At 43.8% G+C, this 18,100-nt stretch overlaps 1 protein-coding gene and 1 long non-coding RNA gene across 4 annotated transcripts in view; one reads left to right on the forward strand and one right to left on the reverse strand.

The window, feature by feature from the left end:
- LOC476047 (solute carrier family 22 member 9) overlaps nucleotides 1-9,218 on the reverse strand; it is a 42,658-nt gene extending 33,440 nt beyond the window's left edge. The window contains exons 1-3 of one of the 3 annotated variants that reach the window (XM_038564200.1): nucleotides 9,092-9,218; nucleotides 8,552-8,973; nucleotides 7,573-7,676 (exon numbers count right to left, since the gene is read on the reverse strand). In XM_038564200.1, coding sequence (XP_038420128.1) covers nucleotides 7,573-7,676; nucleotides 8,552-8,953 — 506 coding nt within the window. In that variant the 5' untranslated portion in view covers nucleotides 8,954-8,973; nucleotides 9,092-9,218. Of the gene's footprint in view, nucleotides 1-7,572; nucleotides 7,677-8,551; nucleotides 8,974-9,070 lie in introns of all 3 variants that reach the window. The other 2 variants (XM_038564198.1, XM_038564201.1) reach the window with 2 other exon arrangements.
- Nucleotides 9,219-12,968: 3,750 nt separating this feature from the next.
- LOC111090855 lies at nucleotides 12,969-15,889 on the forward strand. The gene is made up of 3 exons (XR_005373659.1): nucleotides 12,969-13,061; nucleotides 13,792-13,885; nucleotides 15,854-15,889. It is a non-coding gene; the product is annotated as an uncharacterized LOC111090855 (long non-coding RNA).
- Nucleotides 15,890-18,100: the final 2,211 nt, after the last annotated feature.

Consider the following 18,100-nt stretch of genomic DNA (forward strand, 5'->3'; position numbering starts at 1 on the left):
AAAAGACCCTGAATAGCCAGGGGAATATTGAAAAAGAAAACCAGAGCCTGGGGAATCACGTGCCAGATTTCAGGTTGTACTACAAAGCTGTGGTCATCAAGACAGTGTGGTACTGGCACAAAAACAGACACATAGATCAATGGAACAGAATAGAGAATCCAGAAGTGGACCCTGAACTTTATGGTCAACTAATATTCGATAAAGGAGGAAAGACTATCCATTGGAAGAAAGATAGTCTCTTCAATAAATGGTGCTGGGAAAATTGGACATCCACATGCAGAAAAATGAAACTAGACCACTCTCTTGCACCATACACAAAGATAAACTCAAAATGGATGAAAGATCTAAATGTGGGACAAGATTCCATCAAAATCCTAGAGGAGAACACAGGCAACACCCTTTTTGAACTCAGCCACAGTAACTTCTTGCAAGATACATCCACGAAGGCAAAAGAAACAAACCAAAAATGAACTATTGGGACTTCATCAAGATAAGAAGCTTTTGCACAGCAAAGGATACAGTCAACAAAACTAAAAGACAACCTACAGAATGGGAGAAGATATTTGTATGTCTTTTTTATTTTTTTTTTTTATTTTTTTTTTTTTTTAAATTTTTATTTATTTATGATAGTCACAGAGAGAGAGAGAGGCAGAGACACAGGCAGAGGGAGAAGCAGGCTCCATGCACCGGGAGCCTGACGTGGGATTCGATCCCGGGTCTCCAGGATCACGCCCTGGGCCAAAGGCAGGCGCTAAACCACTGCGCCACCCAGGGATCCCTGTATGTCTTTTTTAAAGAAATGTACATTGAAGTCCTTTGTTCATTTAAAAATTGGGGTTTCTTTTTTGTCTTTCTGTTGTTGAGAGTGGAAATTCTTTATATATTCTGAATATTAAGCCCATTTCATTGGTCTATTTGCCTATTTTTATGGCTTATATATAATTTACAAATATTTTCTCTCATTATATAGGTTATCATTTCACTTTCTTGATAAAGTGCTTTGATGTACAAAAGTTTTTAATTTTTTTTTCAAAAGTTTTTAATTTTTGATGAAGACCAGTCCATCGATTTTTTTTTTGTCACTCATGCTTTTGGTGACATATCAAAGAATTCATTGCCTAACCCAAAGTCATATAGATTCACCCTCGATTTTCTTTGAAGAGCTTTATGGTCTTAGCTCTTGTATTTAAGTCATCAATGTGGGACCCAGGAAATTTAACAAAAATCCCCTACCCTTGGACAAGCAGAGCATGACCAACTCCATTTTGTTCTACACCCGCCACCTCCTGTATCACCCCCACATGACCTGCTTAAGGTGCTTCCTCACCCTAGTCAAGCCGCTGGGCACACCCTAATCGGAAATCGGCTCATAACAATGTAACCCTGCCTTGTGCCCACCAAAACTGCACGCCAATTCTGACCAAAGTAATAGGCCAGCTCAAATGGATACTATGGGGTAAGATGTAATTCAATTGGCCACCTGCGTGTGGACCAACATGACTGTGTAACTTTCTGCGTATCCCATGGGCCACTGGCCCCTATAAAGCTGCTACGCCTCTTAGTCTCGGGGTCCAAATCCATGCTCCACTGTGTCGGATATACTTGGACCCAAGCTCGAGGTTGTAATAAACCCTCGTGTGTTTGCATCGGTGTCGGCTCCTTGGCGGTTTGTTGGATTCGCAATCCTGGGCACAACAATTAATCCATGTGGTAATATTTACTATGGCTTTAGGTAAGGATCCAACTTTATTATTTTGCGTGTGGATATCCAGTTGTCACAGCACCATTTGTTGAAGGGGCTATATTTTACCAACTGAATGATCTTGGCACCCTTTTCAAAAAATGAATCAGCCAGAGATATATGGTTTTATTTTTTTTTCTGTAAGTGGGTGATTCTGTGTTATGGAACTGTTAGAAACAGACTCTGAACACTTTACAAGCTACATTTGTGGAGGCCGAGCAAAATTAAGGCCATCCCACCTAAAGTTTAGCATCAGTACAAGAACAGCCATCTTAGGCCCCTGGGAATAAGAGCTGAACTTTACGGGAAAAACTGCAGAATGTCCTCAATGTCCTCGACAGGGAATCCCATATCAGAAAGACAACAGCCCAAGCCAGTGGCAGAAAGTCCCATCTTAGAATGAGAACAGAGCTCAATGCCCTTGAAAGCCCCATATCAGAATGTAAATAGAACTTGAGAAATTCTTCCATCCCTTCTGAAAATCCCCTAGACCAGCCTATAAAAAACTCCGCTGTAACCCACTTTGGGTCCAAGTCCCTGCTCCGCTGTGTCGGGTGTACTTAGACGCAAGCTCGAGCTTGTAAATCAACCCTCGTGTGTTTGCATCGGTGTCAGCTCCTCGGTGGTTTCTCGGATTTGCAATCTTGGGCACAACATTTGGAGGCTCATCCCGGATCCGAGAGACCTCCAGGACCCTATCCGGAGGGTTTCATGCCCGGTGAGTTCACTCAACTTTTTCCACCTTTTGCGTGCATATTCTCTGAGAGCTCTAACCTGTAGGAATTCCAATCTGTATTAGGTCGGTATTGGCTTAGGCGGACGCGCTGGTGAGCGGTCGACCGGGGGTCTTGAGGAGACGTCCCTTGCCCCTGCCTGGAGGACGGGGTTCTCATCCTTAAGGAGGACGGGGTCCTCATCTGTATGGAGGACGGAGGTCTTCATCTGTATGGAGGACGCGGTCCTCATCTGTAAGGGGGGCGGAGGTCCTCATCTGTATGGAGAAGAGGGTCCTCATCTGTAAAGAGGACGGGGTCCTCATCTGTAAGGGGGATGGAGGTCCTCATCTGTATGGAGGAGAGGGTCCTCATCTGTATGGAGGACGGGGTCCTCATCTGTAAGGGGGACGGAGGTCCTCATCTGTATGGAGGACAGGGTCCTCATCTGTATGGAGGACGGAGGTCTTCATCTGTATGGAGGACGGGGTCCTCATCTGTAAGGGGGACGGAGGTCCTCATCTGTATGGAGAAGAGGGTCCTCATCTGTAAGGAGGACGCGGGTCCTCATCTGTAAGGGGGGCGGAGGTCCTCATCTGTATGGAGGACAGGGTCCTCATCTGTAAGGAGGACGGGGGTTCTCATCTGTATGGAGGACGGGGTCCTCATCTGTATGAAGGATGGGAGTCCTCATCTGTATGGAGGACAGGGTCCTCATCTGTATGAAGGATGGGGGTCCTCATCTGTATGGAGGACGGGGGTTCTCATCTGTATGGAGGACGTGGGTCCTCATCTGTAAGGGGGACGGAGGTCCTCATCTGTATGGAGGACGTGGTCCTCATCTGTATGGAGGAGAGGGTCCTCATCTGTAAGGAGGACGGGGGTGCTCATCTGTATGGAGTACGGGGGTCCTCATCTGTAAGGAGGATGGGGGTGCTCATCTGTATGGAGGACGGGGGTCCTCATCTGTAAAGAGGACGGGGGTCCTCATCTGTAAGGAGGGCCAGCTGCCAGCCCATTGGATTACTTTCTGTCTTGTCTCTACGGCCGCACTGGAACGTTTGTCTGTTACTGTGTTCTTGTTACCTGTTTGCCCACTGATCTGTGTTGACTGTTTGTGCGCTGGTCTGTTTTACTGTGTTCTTGTTAACTGTGCATTTGACTGTGTTATTTGTTAACTGTCATAACTGTCTGTGCCTTGGTGTGGACGGGGGACATAACGGGGCAGACGCAAACCACACCCTTGTCTTTTATGCTCTCCCACTTCTCGGATGTTAGGGAAAGAGCTTGTATTCTGAGCATAGACATACGGAGAGAGAGATTCCAAATTTATTGCATATCAGAATGGCCAACCTTTGACATGGGATGGCCCCGAGAAGGAACTTTTCACCTACCTATTATCTTACAGGTTAAGGCCGTGATCTTCAGGGACAAACCGGATGGCCACCCTGACCAGGTGCCCTACATCCTGGTCTGGCAGGACATGATCGAGAATTCCCCTCCTTGGCTAAAACCATTTTTACTCCCCAAAACGCACAACTCGGCTGAAGGTAAGGAGAGACTCTGGGTCCACCGCCAGACTCTAGGGGCAAGTCTCCAGGTTGCCGCGCAAGCCTACCAATCTGGCCAAGGTATGGTTATGTAAGACAGGGTAAGGACGAGAGTCCCACAGCCTTCTTAGAGAGAATACTAGGAGAGAAGAGCTTGCAGGACTTATAGTAGCAGAAAGAGTCAATAATAATAAAGTCCGGAAGAGCAACAAACCAAACTAAGTGACCAGCAGACCTGAAACCTAGCCAAGATCCTGCTGGCCACAACCATGAACGACCCACAGGAAAGGCGGAGGCACCTCAAGAAGCTGGCTTCAGGGACAGGTAAGGAAGATGGCCCTGGTCCCTGTCGGGAGCGCCCTAAGCAGAACAAAAACCAATGTGCTTACTACAAAGAAGAGGGCCACTGGGTGAAAGACTGTCTTAACAAAAGACCTAAGGCCCCTGCCAAGATCTAGGAGATGGAGGACCTGGACGACTAGGGGAGCCGGGGTTCGGCACCCCTCCCCAAGCCCAGGGTAACTCTCAGAGTGGAGGGGCAACTTGTTGAATTCCTAGTGGACACTGGGGCACAACATTCGGTTTTATTACAACCCCAAGGGAAATTGGCAAACTTCATGGTGGGTGCAAGGGGCCACGGGCACCAAACAGTACTCATGGACTACCCAAAGAACTGTGGACTCGGCATGGGCTGGGTATCCCATTCCTTCATGGTCAGGTCGGGATTTGCTCACCAAGATGGGGGTACAAATTTGTTTCCACCTGAAGGGGCAAAAATCCTAAACAAGGAGGGGCACCCTATTCAGGTGCTTCTCCTGAGTTTAGAAGACGGATATTGTCTCCACCAAACGCCCTCAGCCCCAATGACTGACATTGACCGTTGGCTGCGGGAATTTCCCCAAGCATGGGCAGAAACTGGGGGAATTGGGCTGGCCCAGCATCGACCGGCCATATACATAGAACTAAAGCGGGGGCAGACCCTGTCAGGGTCCGCCAATACCCCATGCTTCTTGTAGCGTGTAGGGGAATCACACCCCACATACGGCAACTACTGGACTCGGGCATATTGAAGCCTTGCCAATCGGCATGGAACACTCCCTTGCTGCCGGTTCGGAAACCGCACTCTAACAGTTACTTGGGTGACGTCCGTTCCCAGCACCTTCATTTGATATCCTGTTGGAGGAGGAGGAACAGGACACATGGCCTGCGAAGCACCAGGGACTTGCTACAAACCATAGTGGCTCTAGGATATTGGGCCTCAGCTAAAAAAGCCCAGATCTGCAGAGCAGAGGACAGCACAGACGGTGACCAAGAAACTGCTGGAAGACATCTCACTGAGGTATGGTTTTCCTGTTAAGACTGGATCAGACAACCGCCCAGGATTCGTCTCTAAGGTAACACAGGGAGTGGCACTAGTACTTGGGGCAGATTGGAAATTACATTGTGCACATAGGCCCCAGAGCTCAGGACAGGTAGAGAGGATGAGCAGAACATTAGAGGAGACCTTAACTAAATCAGCCCTGGAGACTGGCGGGGACTGGGTGACTCTCCTCCCCTTCGCCCTATATAGGGTGAGGAACTCCCCATATAAGATGGGACTGACTCCCTATGAGGCCATGTTCGATATTCCTCCACCTGTTATCCCCAGTTTAGCAGCAGGTTTCCAAGGTGAACAGCCTCTGGCATGTTGGAACCGATCGAAAGGGAGTCGGGTTCAGATCCCCGAATCCGGAGTGGCGGAGATGGGCGCCGAGGCGTCCAGGGGGGTAACGCAACCGATCTGGAGAAGCAGGCGGGAGCCCCGGGGAGAGCTCTCTTTCCTTTGTGAAGGGCAGGGCGCCCGGGAATGGGCTCGCCCCGAGAGAGGGGCCCGTGCCTTGGAAGCGTCGCGGTTCCGGCGGCGTCGGTGTGGCCTAAGCTGGGGGCCCTCTACGAGACTGGGCCACCCCCGGGCCCCCATCGATACCAGCCAGGTGACTGGGTGTACATGCAGAGACACCGACACCAGACACTTCAACCTCGCTGGAAGGGACCCTACCTCGTGATCCTGACCGCTCCCACCGCTCTCAAGGTCGCAGGATTACTCCCTGGGTCCACTACACCCACACCGGGCCAGCTGCAAGGACTTTGTTAAGACTGTGCCGTTCTCACTTACCCCACTAATGTTGTTTATGCTCTGTCCTCTTCATGCCAGAACCAATCCCCATGAGCCATTTAAAAATGTGCACCCAATTCAGCCTTGCTTTTAAAGTCTTTTAAGGTTTAAAAAGATAGGAGCATCTTAACTGTAGAGAGGCTTTTGCAAGCAAGGGGGGGGGGGGGTGGTTATGTGTTGCCCCAAATGAGGAGTGTTGCTTCTTTACTGACCACTCAGGAATAGTCCGGGAATCTATGGCAAAAGTCAGAAAAGGTTTGGCTAGACGTAAACGGGAACGAAAACAGCAACAAGGTTGGTTTGAATCATGATTTAATCATTCCCACTGGCTCACTCTGAGGCCAACCTAGACCCATGATTGGGTCCTTCCTTAGGTTCCTCTGAGAGGGGGAAATGGGGAGGCCGAGGAAAATTAAGGCCATCCCACCTAAAGTTTAGCATCAGCACAAGTACAGCCATCTTAGGCCCCTGGGAATAAGAGCTGAACTTTACGGGAAAAACTGCAGAATGTCCTCCATGTCCTCAGCAGGGAATCCCATATCAGAAAGACAACAGAGCCCGCGGTAGAAAGTCCCATCTTAGAATGAGAACAGAGCTCAATGCCCTTGAAAGCCCCATATCAGAATGTAAACAGAACTTGAGAAATTCTTCCATCCCTTCTGAAAATCCCCTAGACCAGCCTATAAAAAACCCTGCTGTAATCCACCTCGGGGTCCAAGTCCCTGCTCCGCTGTGTCGGGTGCACTTGGACACAAGCTCCAGCTTGTAAATAAACCCTCGTGTGTTTGCATCGGTGTCGGCTCCTCGGTGGTTTCTCGGATTCGCAATCTTGGGCACAACACATTTACCATCATACCTTTAGAGTTCACATTTTTGAGCTGATATAACAGATGACATTGTGCTGGTAGGCGATAAGGGGAGCCTTATTTCCCATAACCCTCAGAGGAGACATGTTTGGTGCTGGCAATTGGCTGTCTAATTCAGAAATGGTATCGCCAGGCATAGGATACTCCAATTTCTAACATCACAAGTGGTGACAGTAGTTGTCATTAGATTAATTGCGTGGTTGAAAAGATACTTTTAAAGCGCCGTTTTTGCAAAAACAAAAATCAAGGTCACTGGAAAAAGTTTTTTCTCTACATCATCAAGACACTTTGCTACGAAAAAAAAAAAAAAAAAGACACTTTGCTACGGACACCACAAGTTTAATAGGAATGCCTACCCATCACACTTGGGAAACGGGACATGATGACTAATCTCTGGAAATACATAAGCATTCAGCTCACAGGGTCCAGGAGGGACTGAACACGCGGTTCTCTGGCCAAAGTCGGCAACACTGTTTTCTGTATCTGTGTCTTCAAATTTTTAATTTGTTAGTTCAACAAAATACCCCAGTGATCCAGAGACACTCACCTGTCTGATAAATGGCCAAATATGATGCCTCCCACCAGCGTTCCAGTCATGAATAAGAATTTGGCCATTGATTTCAGTGACTGAGATTCACATACCAGGTCCCACTGGAAGAGAAGGAAACCAGCAAAGGAGCGCTGCTTAGCAGCTTACAGCCCCTCAGTGGAAACCTGATTGAAACAGCTTAAATGGCTTACAAGTTTCTTTATACCAGGCTCCCTTCTTCTTCTCTAACTTCCTTTTTAAATTTTTTAAATTTATTTTTATTTTTTGCATTAGCTGACTTTATCATTCAGGTATCAGCTTAAGTACAAATCTCAAGGAGGGGCACCTGGGTGGCTCAGTTTTTGAGCATCTGCCTTTGGCTCAGGGAGTGATCCCGCAGTCCTGGGATCAAATCCCACATCAGGATCCCCACAGGGAGCCTGCTTCTCCCTCTGCCTATGTCTCTGCCTCTCTTGTTGTATCTCTCATGAATAAATAAAATCTTTAAAAAGCAAACAAATTCCTTTAGGAGGACTCATTTAAGCCTGTAGGCTATATTAATGGCTTGTTTTATTTCATATGAAGTGATTCTCAACCTTGGCCACAGAATGCAATCATTTGAGAAACTTTAAACATTTACCGCAGATCTCCTATGGCTGCTCAGGGAGCACAGTCTGTGCTTGGAAGTTTTGATCAATATCCCAGATGTTTCTAATTTGCAAGTGTAACATTTTTAATGCATTATGTAAGTCACCTGCTTAAAATTTGGTCTTCTAAGAATAAAAGCCATGTAATTGCAAGGTCACAAGTACCTTTTAGTTCATTAGACTCATTAAATATGTAGATTAGTGGTATTTAATAAAGACATAACAAATGTTTGCTTAAATAATGAAGAATGAACACCTATATAGTGATTAAAGGCTTGAAGCAAGCTCATTATTTGTACTGCCTCTAAACACCCAGACTGTGCTCACAAGAGGTAAACGGAAGCTCTTACCTTAGTCACGATGGTGGAGGGAAAGGAGCTTTGGTCATACACCCAGCCATCCACACAGGGCTCTATGTCCCGCTCACTCATGTTGAAGAAGGTCCCATTCAGGGGAAGGAGCTGCCACTGGGGATGGATGAAGCGACGACATTTCTCTGGCCTCAAGTTTGAGTCCAGTGGGATGGAGATTCTCAGGAGGGCATCTTGGCTGAGAATCCCAGTGCCGTTAGCAGAGACAGTGTCATTGTCGAGGACGTGGACCCAGCAACGGTGACCAGGGCTAGCTGCAGTGAAGTTCTCTAATAGAATATGAGGGTACACTACGAGGTTGGAGATACAAAGGAAAACCATCTGAAGGATCTGGAATCTTCCCAGGGCTCCAACTTGATCCAGGAGGTCCTGAAAGGCCATCAAGGCTGAACAAGTGATCCCTGGTGGAAAGCAAAATGATTTTATTTAGAAAAGTTCAAAGGGAGAAAGGTCTCCATTCACTATGTCACTCCAAGTGTGTGTTGATCCTAACCCCACCTTTGCCTCAATGGGTCCCACCTCAGCTCTGCAGCAGGGTTACGGAAGCTGTTTCTCCAAATTGTTTGAGGATCAGGTGAGTATTCGTTTACTTTAAAGTCACAGAGGAGTATTTTGCTGAGATGCTTCCAGCAGTTGACAACCAGCACTATTTAAAGGTGTACTTTGTGAAAATTCTTATCGTCAGCAGTGCCCTGCAGTGGCACTGGACTTTGATCCCCACATCTGTAAATAAAATAAAATAAACCCACTACATGGAACACAGTTCTTTGCAAATTGTGTTGCTTGTAAGACTCAAAAGTGAACTGTTTTTGATTTTCCTGTGAAAAGTACAGAAGGTTAGTGCTAGGCTTGTTTAGTATTGATTTTTTTTTTAAGATTTTATTTATTTATTCATGAGAGACACAGAGGCAGAGACATAGGGAGAGGTAGAAGCAGGCTCCCTGAGGGGAGCCTTATGCGAGACTCCACCTGAGCCAAAGGCAGACGCTCAACCACTGAGCCACCCAGGGGTCCTTAGTACTGAATTTTAGTTAAAAGAGTTAATGCAAATAACCCTGAGTAAACTAAAGCGAGTGAAATATGGTGTAATCCTTCCCTTGTGGAAAGTGACATTCTGCTCCACTTCAAATCAAACTGTGAATTCACACTAAAAATAAGTAACTTGAAATGCAGGCAGAGTAGGTAGTGACAAAGGGCAGAGGCTAAGCCAGTGATAAGCTCCTTAAGAGATTTACTTTCATAGGTTTATTGATTCCTTCAGACAACGTTGGTAAGAGCCTTTTCCATGCTAGGAATACAGCAATGGATAAGACCAAATCTTTCAGGGTCTTATCCTTCAGTGGGTGACAAATGAACATAAATAATGACACTCTGACATAAAACATATACATGACAAATGCACAATGTGCTAAAGAAGAATGGATGAGAAAATGTGGAAACAACCATGCTTATTTACCCAAGTAAGTTGAAAACTTATGTCCACTTAAAACCCTGCCCACAGATGTGCATAGCAGCTTTCTTCATCACGGCCAAAATCTGGTCGCAATGGACATTCCATGGGTGAATGGATAAATAAACTGTGATCCATCCAGACAAGGGGATATTGCCATAAAAAAAGAAAACAAGGGGAAATAATGAGCTATCAAGAGAGGAAAAGACATGGATGAGCCATACACGTAAATTATTAAATCAAAAAAGCCAATCTGAAAAGGCTACTATTGTATTCCTTAAAGGCCTTTACACTGTCTTGGAAATTCCCTAGTGTGTTTTCTTTCTGCTCTTCCTATAACATAACCCCTCTTGCCCCAGCTTCTTGTTCGAACATTCTGTTTTGCTGCCATTTCAAACCTACCATTGAGGTTGGTGACACTTCCATTGAGCACTGCAGCAATTTTATGTTCCAGGTCACGTATTCTCTCTATTGACAGATGCTCTTTGACAAGTCATTATTCCCATTCCTTTCTTTCATTCTCAAACGTATTTTGTGAACATATGTAAATAGCTGCTTTGGAGTAATTTTTCTGCTAAGTCTAATATCTGGGAAAACTCAGAAACCATAATGATTACCTAATTTTAGAACATTTTCATCATCTCCCCCAAAAAACAGCTCTATTAACTATTAACATGCAATCCTGATTACCTGGACCCGAACTCTGGCAACCAATGACACCATTTCTGCCTGGAGGCATGTGTCTCTTTTGGAAAGAAATCAATCTTCTTAGGGCCTTTCCATGGATTTTGATGTGGTCTTTGTCCTTAATTTGGGAAGATGCTCAGCCACCGTTACTGCCAAGTTTCTGCTGGTCCTTTCCTTCATTCTTCTCTCTTGGCATTCCCGTTACGGTAATACTATACTGTTTGCTGCTGTCTCACAGTTACCGGCTATTCTATTACATTTTAAAATTCTATTTTCACTTTGCATTTAATTTTATTAACCAGCCTTCAAGTTACGGATTCTTTACTTCGCCGTGCCCAGGCTGCTGTTGAGCTCATCAAAGACATTCATCAGTTCCATTACAGAGTTTCTAATTTCCAGCATTGCCATTCTATTGCTTCTTAAAGTTTCCCGCTCTCTGCAGATAGCATCTGTCGATTCCAGCATATTGCCTGCTTTTTTCATTAGAGCCCTTAGCATGTTAATCTCAGTTATTTTAAATTCCTGGTCTTAAAATTCTAAAATCGATGCCCTCTCTGTGTCTGTTTCTGAGGTTCACTCTGTCTTTGATGCATCAGATAGTCAGATTGAGGCAAATAGGCTTTTAGTGTGAGATTTAATGTCTATCTGGCTAGATGATGGGCTGTAGTAATGTTTTCTGTATCTGTATGTGCCAGAGGCTTCAATATCCTGTAGCATAGTTGGTTTTGTTTAGCTTTGTCTTTCTCTCTTAATGCCTTTGGGTATTCTTTTTTTTTTTTTTTTTTTTTTTTTTTTTTTTTTTTTTTTTTTTTTTTGCCTTTGGGTATTCTTATATGGAATCTCCTAGAAACCCCTTATATGGAATCTGTGTCTCCCTGGTAATCTGCTGTTTATTGTCCCAGAGCCCTGCTGATGTGATGGCTGGATATCAGGCAAGGAGAACATTACATACTATTATGAATACATTTCCTTATTTCTTTTTCCTTGTTGGGGGCAGGGGGAGTCCCTATGCTGTGATCTTCAGATGAGTTTCATTGTTGTTGTTGTTTTTTCTTTTTCTCTCCTTTTATATGAGATTGAAAGGCTAGAGGGGCTGAAGCTGGTTGATTGCCTTTTTCCACATCAGATAAAGCTTTGTAACCTAGTTTCTCTTCAGGACCCCCTTCTTTACAGAGAGTAGAGCCAAGAGCAGTTACTCTGGATATATTTCAAAATGTTTGTTTTGTTTCTCTTCCTCTTGAAAAAAAGGCATTTTATTTTGATCTGCACAAGGAGAACTTGGTGGGGCCCCATTAATGTGTGGGAGCTTCACAGTCCCAGAGCTTTTAAATCCCAAACTAGTCTACACTGACACTGTGGTAGTTTTTCAATTGGGGTTTAAATGCTCCTGCCAGCTCTACACAGGGTGCTTCTGCTCCTGATAAGCTGTGATTCTATATAACTTTCTGTCTCTCCAGTTTGGGGGGATGGTGGGTGCTCTTTGACCTCAGTTCTCTTATGGATCTAGGAATAGTTGTTTTCATTTATGTAGTTTTTTTCTGATACAAATGGCATCTTTCATAGCCTTTTTTCTTTCATAGCTTTTAATGTCAGAGCAGAAACCTGAAGTCTTTTCCTTTAATTTTGCTAGACTGAGTTCCAGAAGCATAAACAAACAAACAAAAAACAGCCCATGTGAAATTCAAAGTTGACGACTACAACGTATTTTGTTCAACAATACAAACAGTAGATTTGGCAATTTTTGCAGTTTACTTAAAGTAAATGCAATTGTTTGCTCAGTGGCATTGAAATAAATCCGACCCTAATGGCCCGACTTAGACCAAATGTTTCCACTAGATTTTTAGAGATGATTAACAGCATTTGAAGTCAAATAATCCCTAAATTTGTAATATTAGATTATTCATTATTACCTCTAAGAATACCTCCTACAACATAAACTCCTAAACGCTTGTAATAGTATTCATGTGAAAGTAGTCCTCTGTTCAGAAGTAATCCAGCTTCTGTACCATGTAAGTATATAATTAAAGTCATTTTGATAGATGACTGAGAAAAAAATCTTAGTGCATTAAAAATTGATGTATAACTTTAGTTAGTAAGATTTAAATGCTTGCTTTTAGAAAATTAGCCAGAATACATAACATCCTGTGCAAAGAAAACTAGAAAAATTCTGGATGGTCATGATAGATCGCGCCACATAGAATGAAATTGTGTTATTTATTCAAAGTTACTTTCTACTTTATTCATTCCTTTGACAACATTGATTTATGAACCGAAGATTAGATTCTGCCCAGCTGCATTCATGAAATGAACAAGATTTCATGGTCAGAACAGTGGCACCAGTTTTCCTTAATGGTAAGAGCACTCAAATGTCAGCAACAGCTATACTTTTGAAAGGGTAATAATTTGTTGAAAAAATATTTTAGTTGTAATTATTTTCTTCCTTACTCACTATCCACCAGTTCTAATTGCAAAATAGTTATTTTATAGCTGGAAGTTTATTTTATTTACTTTTTGCTTATTTATTTATTTTACAGCTAGATGTTTGCTCTTTTTAAGGCAAGCTTGACTCTTCACTCTGTGAAGAGTGACTCTAAGTCACTCTGTGACTCGGTTACAGAACAAGCCATTGCAACCCCACATTGACCAATGATTGGACATAGGCGGTGTCCCTGGGGTGTAATGTTGAACAGTATACCTTCCTTTGACCAAGGGCAACCCCAAGAGATAAATCCTGCCATGAGTACCATCTGTCAAAACTCCCAGCAGTTCGGGGTATCTAGGTGGTATACCGTAACTACCAGCACTGCCCAACTCTTGTGCTGAGTCAACGTGCATGATATATGTAATAAATTCAATCACCACAGAATAACTCCTTCAGGGAAAACTTGCAAGAGGAAATTAGTCTGTAAACTACGGATGCCACCATTGCAGCTAATCTCAGGTCTATGAGTGTTATTCATTCTCTCTCATTCTCTCTCTCCCTCTGCTATAACATATTCTAGGTACCCCTTACAGTTCTGGTCTAAGACTCACACCAGGAGGAGTGCCTTAATGTTTGAGAGGTCAGATCTTCTCTTTTCAGGTGCTGGCAAGTTCCCATGTCCCTTTACCATCAAAGTTGGGCAAGGAAGTACCATGAGATACCCCAGTGGGACTACTTTGGAGGAAAAGAATATGTAGGTATACTAGAAAGATCAGCTGTACCTCCTGCTGATGCTGAGGGTTTGTTAATCCAGTCCAGTTGATGACTCTTTTCCTTGAGTCCTGGCCTCCTAGTCCAGGAAACTGACATGACAGAGGGATAGGCATAACTTAATATATGATGCTCTTCCTGTGTTTCCTGGTGGAAATGTCTCCATTTCTCAGGACTTCAATGTTCATATACCTACCCTGATTTGCAGGGACTAAGGGAACAAAACCCCAATTGGAGTACTAGGAATTTGGTAAACTTGTTCCATTTTGTTCCCAGAACTGTTTATTCTACCTATGAGAAATAAAAAACCATAAAGTGGTCATTGATTTAGGGTATGTAATTCAATTTGGAAATAATTTCCAGTTTTTGCATAGTATCATCTCCTAGCTGGGTCCTTGGTGCACTTTATTTATTTATTTATTTTTTATTGGAGTTACATTTGCCAACATATAGTATAACACCTAGTGCTCATCCTGTCAAGTGCCCCCCTTAGTGCTCATCATGTGGAGAAAGAGGAACCCTCTTGCACTGTTGTTGGGAATGTGAACTGGTACAGCCACTATGGAAAACTGTGTGGAGGTTCCTCAAAGAGTTAAAAATAGAGCTACCTATGACCCAGCAATTGCACTACTGGGGATTTACCCCAAAGATACAGATGCAGCGAAAAGCTGAGACACTTGCACCCCAATGTTTATAGCAGCAATGTCCACAATAGCCAGACTTGGTGCACTTTAAATTGAACAAAGCTATCCCATTGCTCTGTGGTACTGACAGTTTCTGTGTGGTAGACTGTGAATTTGAACCAGGGGATCTGGTTGTCATGAACCCACTGCCATGCCTTTTTTTCACACTACATGTCTTCTTTGGCTCAATGAAGTGTCATAACACTTCATAAGTTAATGTTGGTGAGTCAAGTGTTTCTCTGTGTCTTTAAACAGTTATTCTAGCTGAGTCATAAAGGCAAGAAAGAAAAAAAAGCAAGAAAGAGAAATATTTAGCCAGAGTATGGGTTGATTCCAGTCAAGATGAATCACTGCCCTTTGATCTTGAAAGAGATCTAATGGGGATCCCTGGGTGGCTCAGTGGTTTAGAGCCTGTCTTCAGCCCAGAGCATGATTCTGGAGTCCTGGGATCAAGTCCTGCATCAGGCTCCTTTTATGGAGCCTGCTTCTGCCTGTGTCTCTGCCTCTTGCTCTCTCTGTGTCTCAAATAAATAAATAAAATCTTTTTAAAAAATTAAAGAGATCTAATATGACCAATTTGGTATCCATATTCTAATTGGTCTTCTTGAGAAATGGCATCATGTTGTTGATTCAGCATTGACAAGTCATTGACTCAGCATTTGGACACTCGGCAGTGGCAGTAGCTAATTTGGACTTAGCGGGAGCCCATGTTGTTGGGTTCATGCATAGCTTCTATCCTTACTGTTCTTTGTACTCAGTATTGGTACAGATTTTGGTACTGTAATATGGAGTTCTACCTCTGGGTAACAAATACCTAAAAGTATAGAAGTAAGTGGCCTTAAAAGTTGGTAATGGGTAGAGGCTAGAAGGGTTTTGAAATGCACACTAGAAAATGCCTAGATTGCCTAGAAGAGACTGTTGGTAGAAATATGTGTGTTAAACACAATTCTTTTGAGAGCTAAGGCAGAAAGAAAACTTTAGAAAAAGTTTTTATGATCTTTAAGAAGGCATACACCATCATGAATAGAGTATTGGTAGGCATGTGTCCATTAAAGATGCTTCTGGTGAGGTTTCAGATGGACAGAACATGTTAATAGAAATTGGAGGAGAAAAAAACTTATTATAAAATAACAATGAATTTGATTGCATTGTGTTCTTACGTTTTGTGAAAAGTAGAACTAGTAAGTGATGAACTTGAATTATTTAACTGAGGAGGTTTCTAAGCAAAGTGTTAAAGGTGTGACCTGGATTCTCCTTGCTTCTTACAGTAAGATGGAAGAGGACAGTGATACATAGAAGAAGCAGTAAGTAAACAGTAACCAAAACTTGAATATTTGGAAAACTCTTAGCATAAGCATATTGCACAAAATGAGAAAGAATGTTTTCTTTTTTAACAATTGTTTTTATTTAAGTTCAGTTTGCCAACATATAGTATAACACCCAGTGCTCATCCGAGAAAGGATGTTCTGGAGAGAACATCAGGAGTGTGACTGGGCTGTCACTTGCTAAAGTGATTTCAGATGTGACTCCTAAAATCAATCACCATCATTGCAGATGTCAGGGGAAAGATGTGGTTAACAAGGAAAGATATGGGTAGGACAGGTTGTCTAATGGCTTGGACTCCTGTAAATTGCTTGGGAAGCCAACACATTTTTACAGAATTTTATGCTAGCAGAAACACTGCCAGCCTGGTTTGAAGATGCAATAAAGATGGAGGAAAGAAAGAATGCTGCTGGACTTCTGGGATTCTACAGGATTGGTCAATGAAACTATCTGGCTATGAATGTGCATTATCCTTAAAGAGAAGGGAGGAATACCCTGAACTCTGTTCAGAGATTGTTGGTGGATGTGTCTTCTGCTTGCTAATGCCCACAGAGAGTGAAATCCCCAGTAGGGAATAGACTTTGGGTATATTTCACAACTCCAAGCACGGCCAACTCTTAGGTAAGTTAACCATGATCTTCTCAAGGTCCTGTTGCATTAGATCATGGCTGGGACATGTGAGTAGCAACCCATGTCCAAGTTTGGGTTGCAGTATAAAGGTGCCAGGCAGTGTTCTTAGAAAGAGGAAAGGAAGACCTCTCTTCTCTGACTGCATGTGTTGGTGGGCTGCACCAGGACTCCAAGTCCTGACCAGTACAGTAGGATCACCCTGGCTAGGGAAGGCATGGCTCCTCACAAAGGAAGTGCAGCCTGGTCTGCAGTTCCTGTTGCTGTATACCTTCCTGCTGTCACACCTTAGTCCCCATCCCAGCCCTTTGGGATATCATGGGTCCCACCCCCCAGAGCATTGTGGTACAAGATCTAATGGTCCAAACCATGAATTGCTTGAACACCTGGTGCTTATACCTAAAACACTCAAGGAAGTTGGTATGCTCCCCACTAAATGTAAACCGCCCACCTCACTGCAAAGGCTCAAAACCAACGGAAAACACTAGATGAGGCCCAACTCTTTCTCCATAAGATTGGTATGGTCCAATGGGTTTCTCTTTTTTTTTTTTAACACAACAACCCAGATGATCTGGATTTTATATCTAATGCTGAAAAGTCCCCAAACCGACCCCAAATCCAGAAAGTTCTTCTTATAGGGACCTGCCCCTGCCCACAATTACAAATCTAGACTCCTTTACTTCTCCTATACTATTCAGGAGTCCTGGAGGGAATATACATGGTGATCTGCCATGAAGGAGATACTCACACAGACTCCCAGATTTTACAGTGCCTCAGCAGCCCACAACCCCAAAGCCAACCCTTGGGTTCTGGGCCTTGAAACACTCCTTGTAGAATACCGTTCCCACTTCCTGGTCCCAGAGCCCCATGCTAACCCCATTGGAGACAAAACTTATGATTCTAAACAGCAGAGCACCTTATACTGGCAGCTCTGACAATTGGGGTTTCTAAAGACCTTATATCTAGATGGTTCTGGTGCAAATTCCACCCCCTAAAACAGCAATTATCTCACTATAGAGCCCAATTTCAATGGCCTAAGGTCTCAAGGTCCCCTCTGCCTCAAATAACTTCTCCCACTGCAGCTTAGCAATCCTCAGAGCATTATCCTACAGCCTCCCCAGAGCTTGTCCCACCTCCTAGGGACAAACATCCACTTACAACTCTGGTGGTCCTATTAGGCATAGGAGCTCAAGTCATGATAATTCCAGATAACTCTCCTCTATTCCCCAAGGGAACCTCACACAGTCTACAAAACATGGCAGGTAAAACTGCAAAGGGAATAAATACTAATCTGGATGTGTCTATTGGCACCATATTTCTAAAACAGTTGTCAGTGGTGGTTCCTCTAGCTCTCTTTTTTTCTGTGAGAAGTACAAAGGCCCTTACTCAGTGACATGTCTGGGAACAAACCCAAATTCCTGGCTTTTCTCTTAGAGGAAGTTGACAAATGAGAACCCGCTCAGTTGTCTCCTCTAGTAAAAATGCTAAATACACCAAAATACTGGCTGAAGCAAAGTACAGAAAGCCTTTGACCCTTCATTAGAGATATGCTTGACCCTGGGGTC

The sequence above is a fragment of the Canis lupus genome, chromosome 18 (genome assembly GCF_011100685.1).
Source record: "Canis lupus familiaris isolate Mischka breed German Shepherd chromosome 18, alternate assembly UU_Cfam_GSD_1.0, whole genome shotgun sequence".
NCBI lineage: Eukaryota > Metazoa > Chordata > Mammalia > Carnivora > Canidae > Canis > Canis lupus.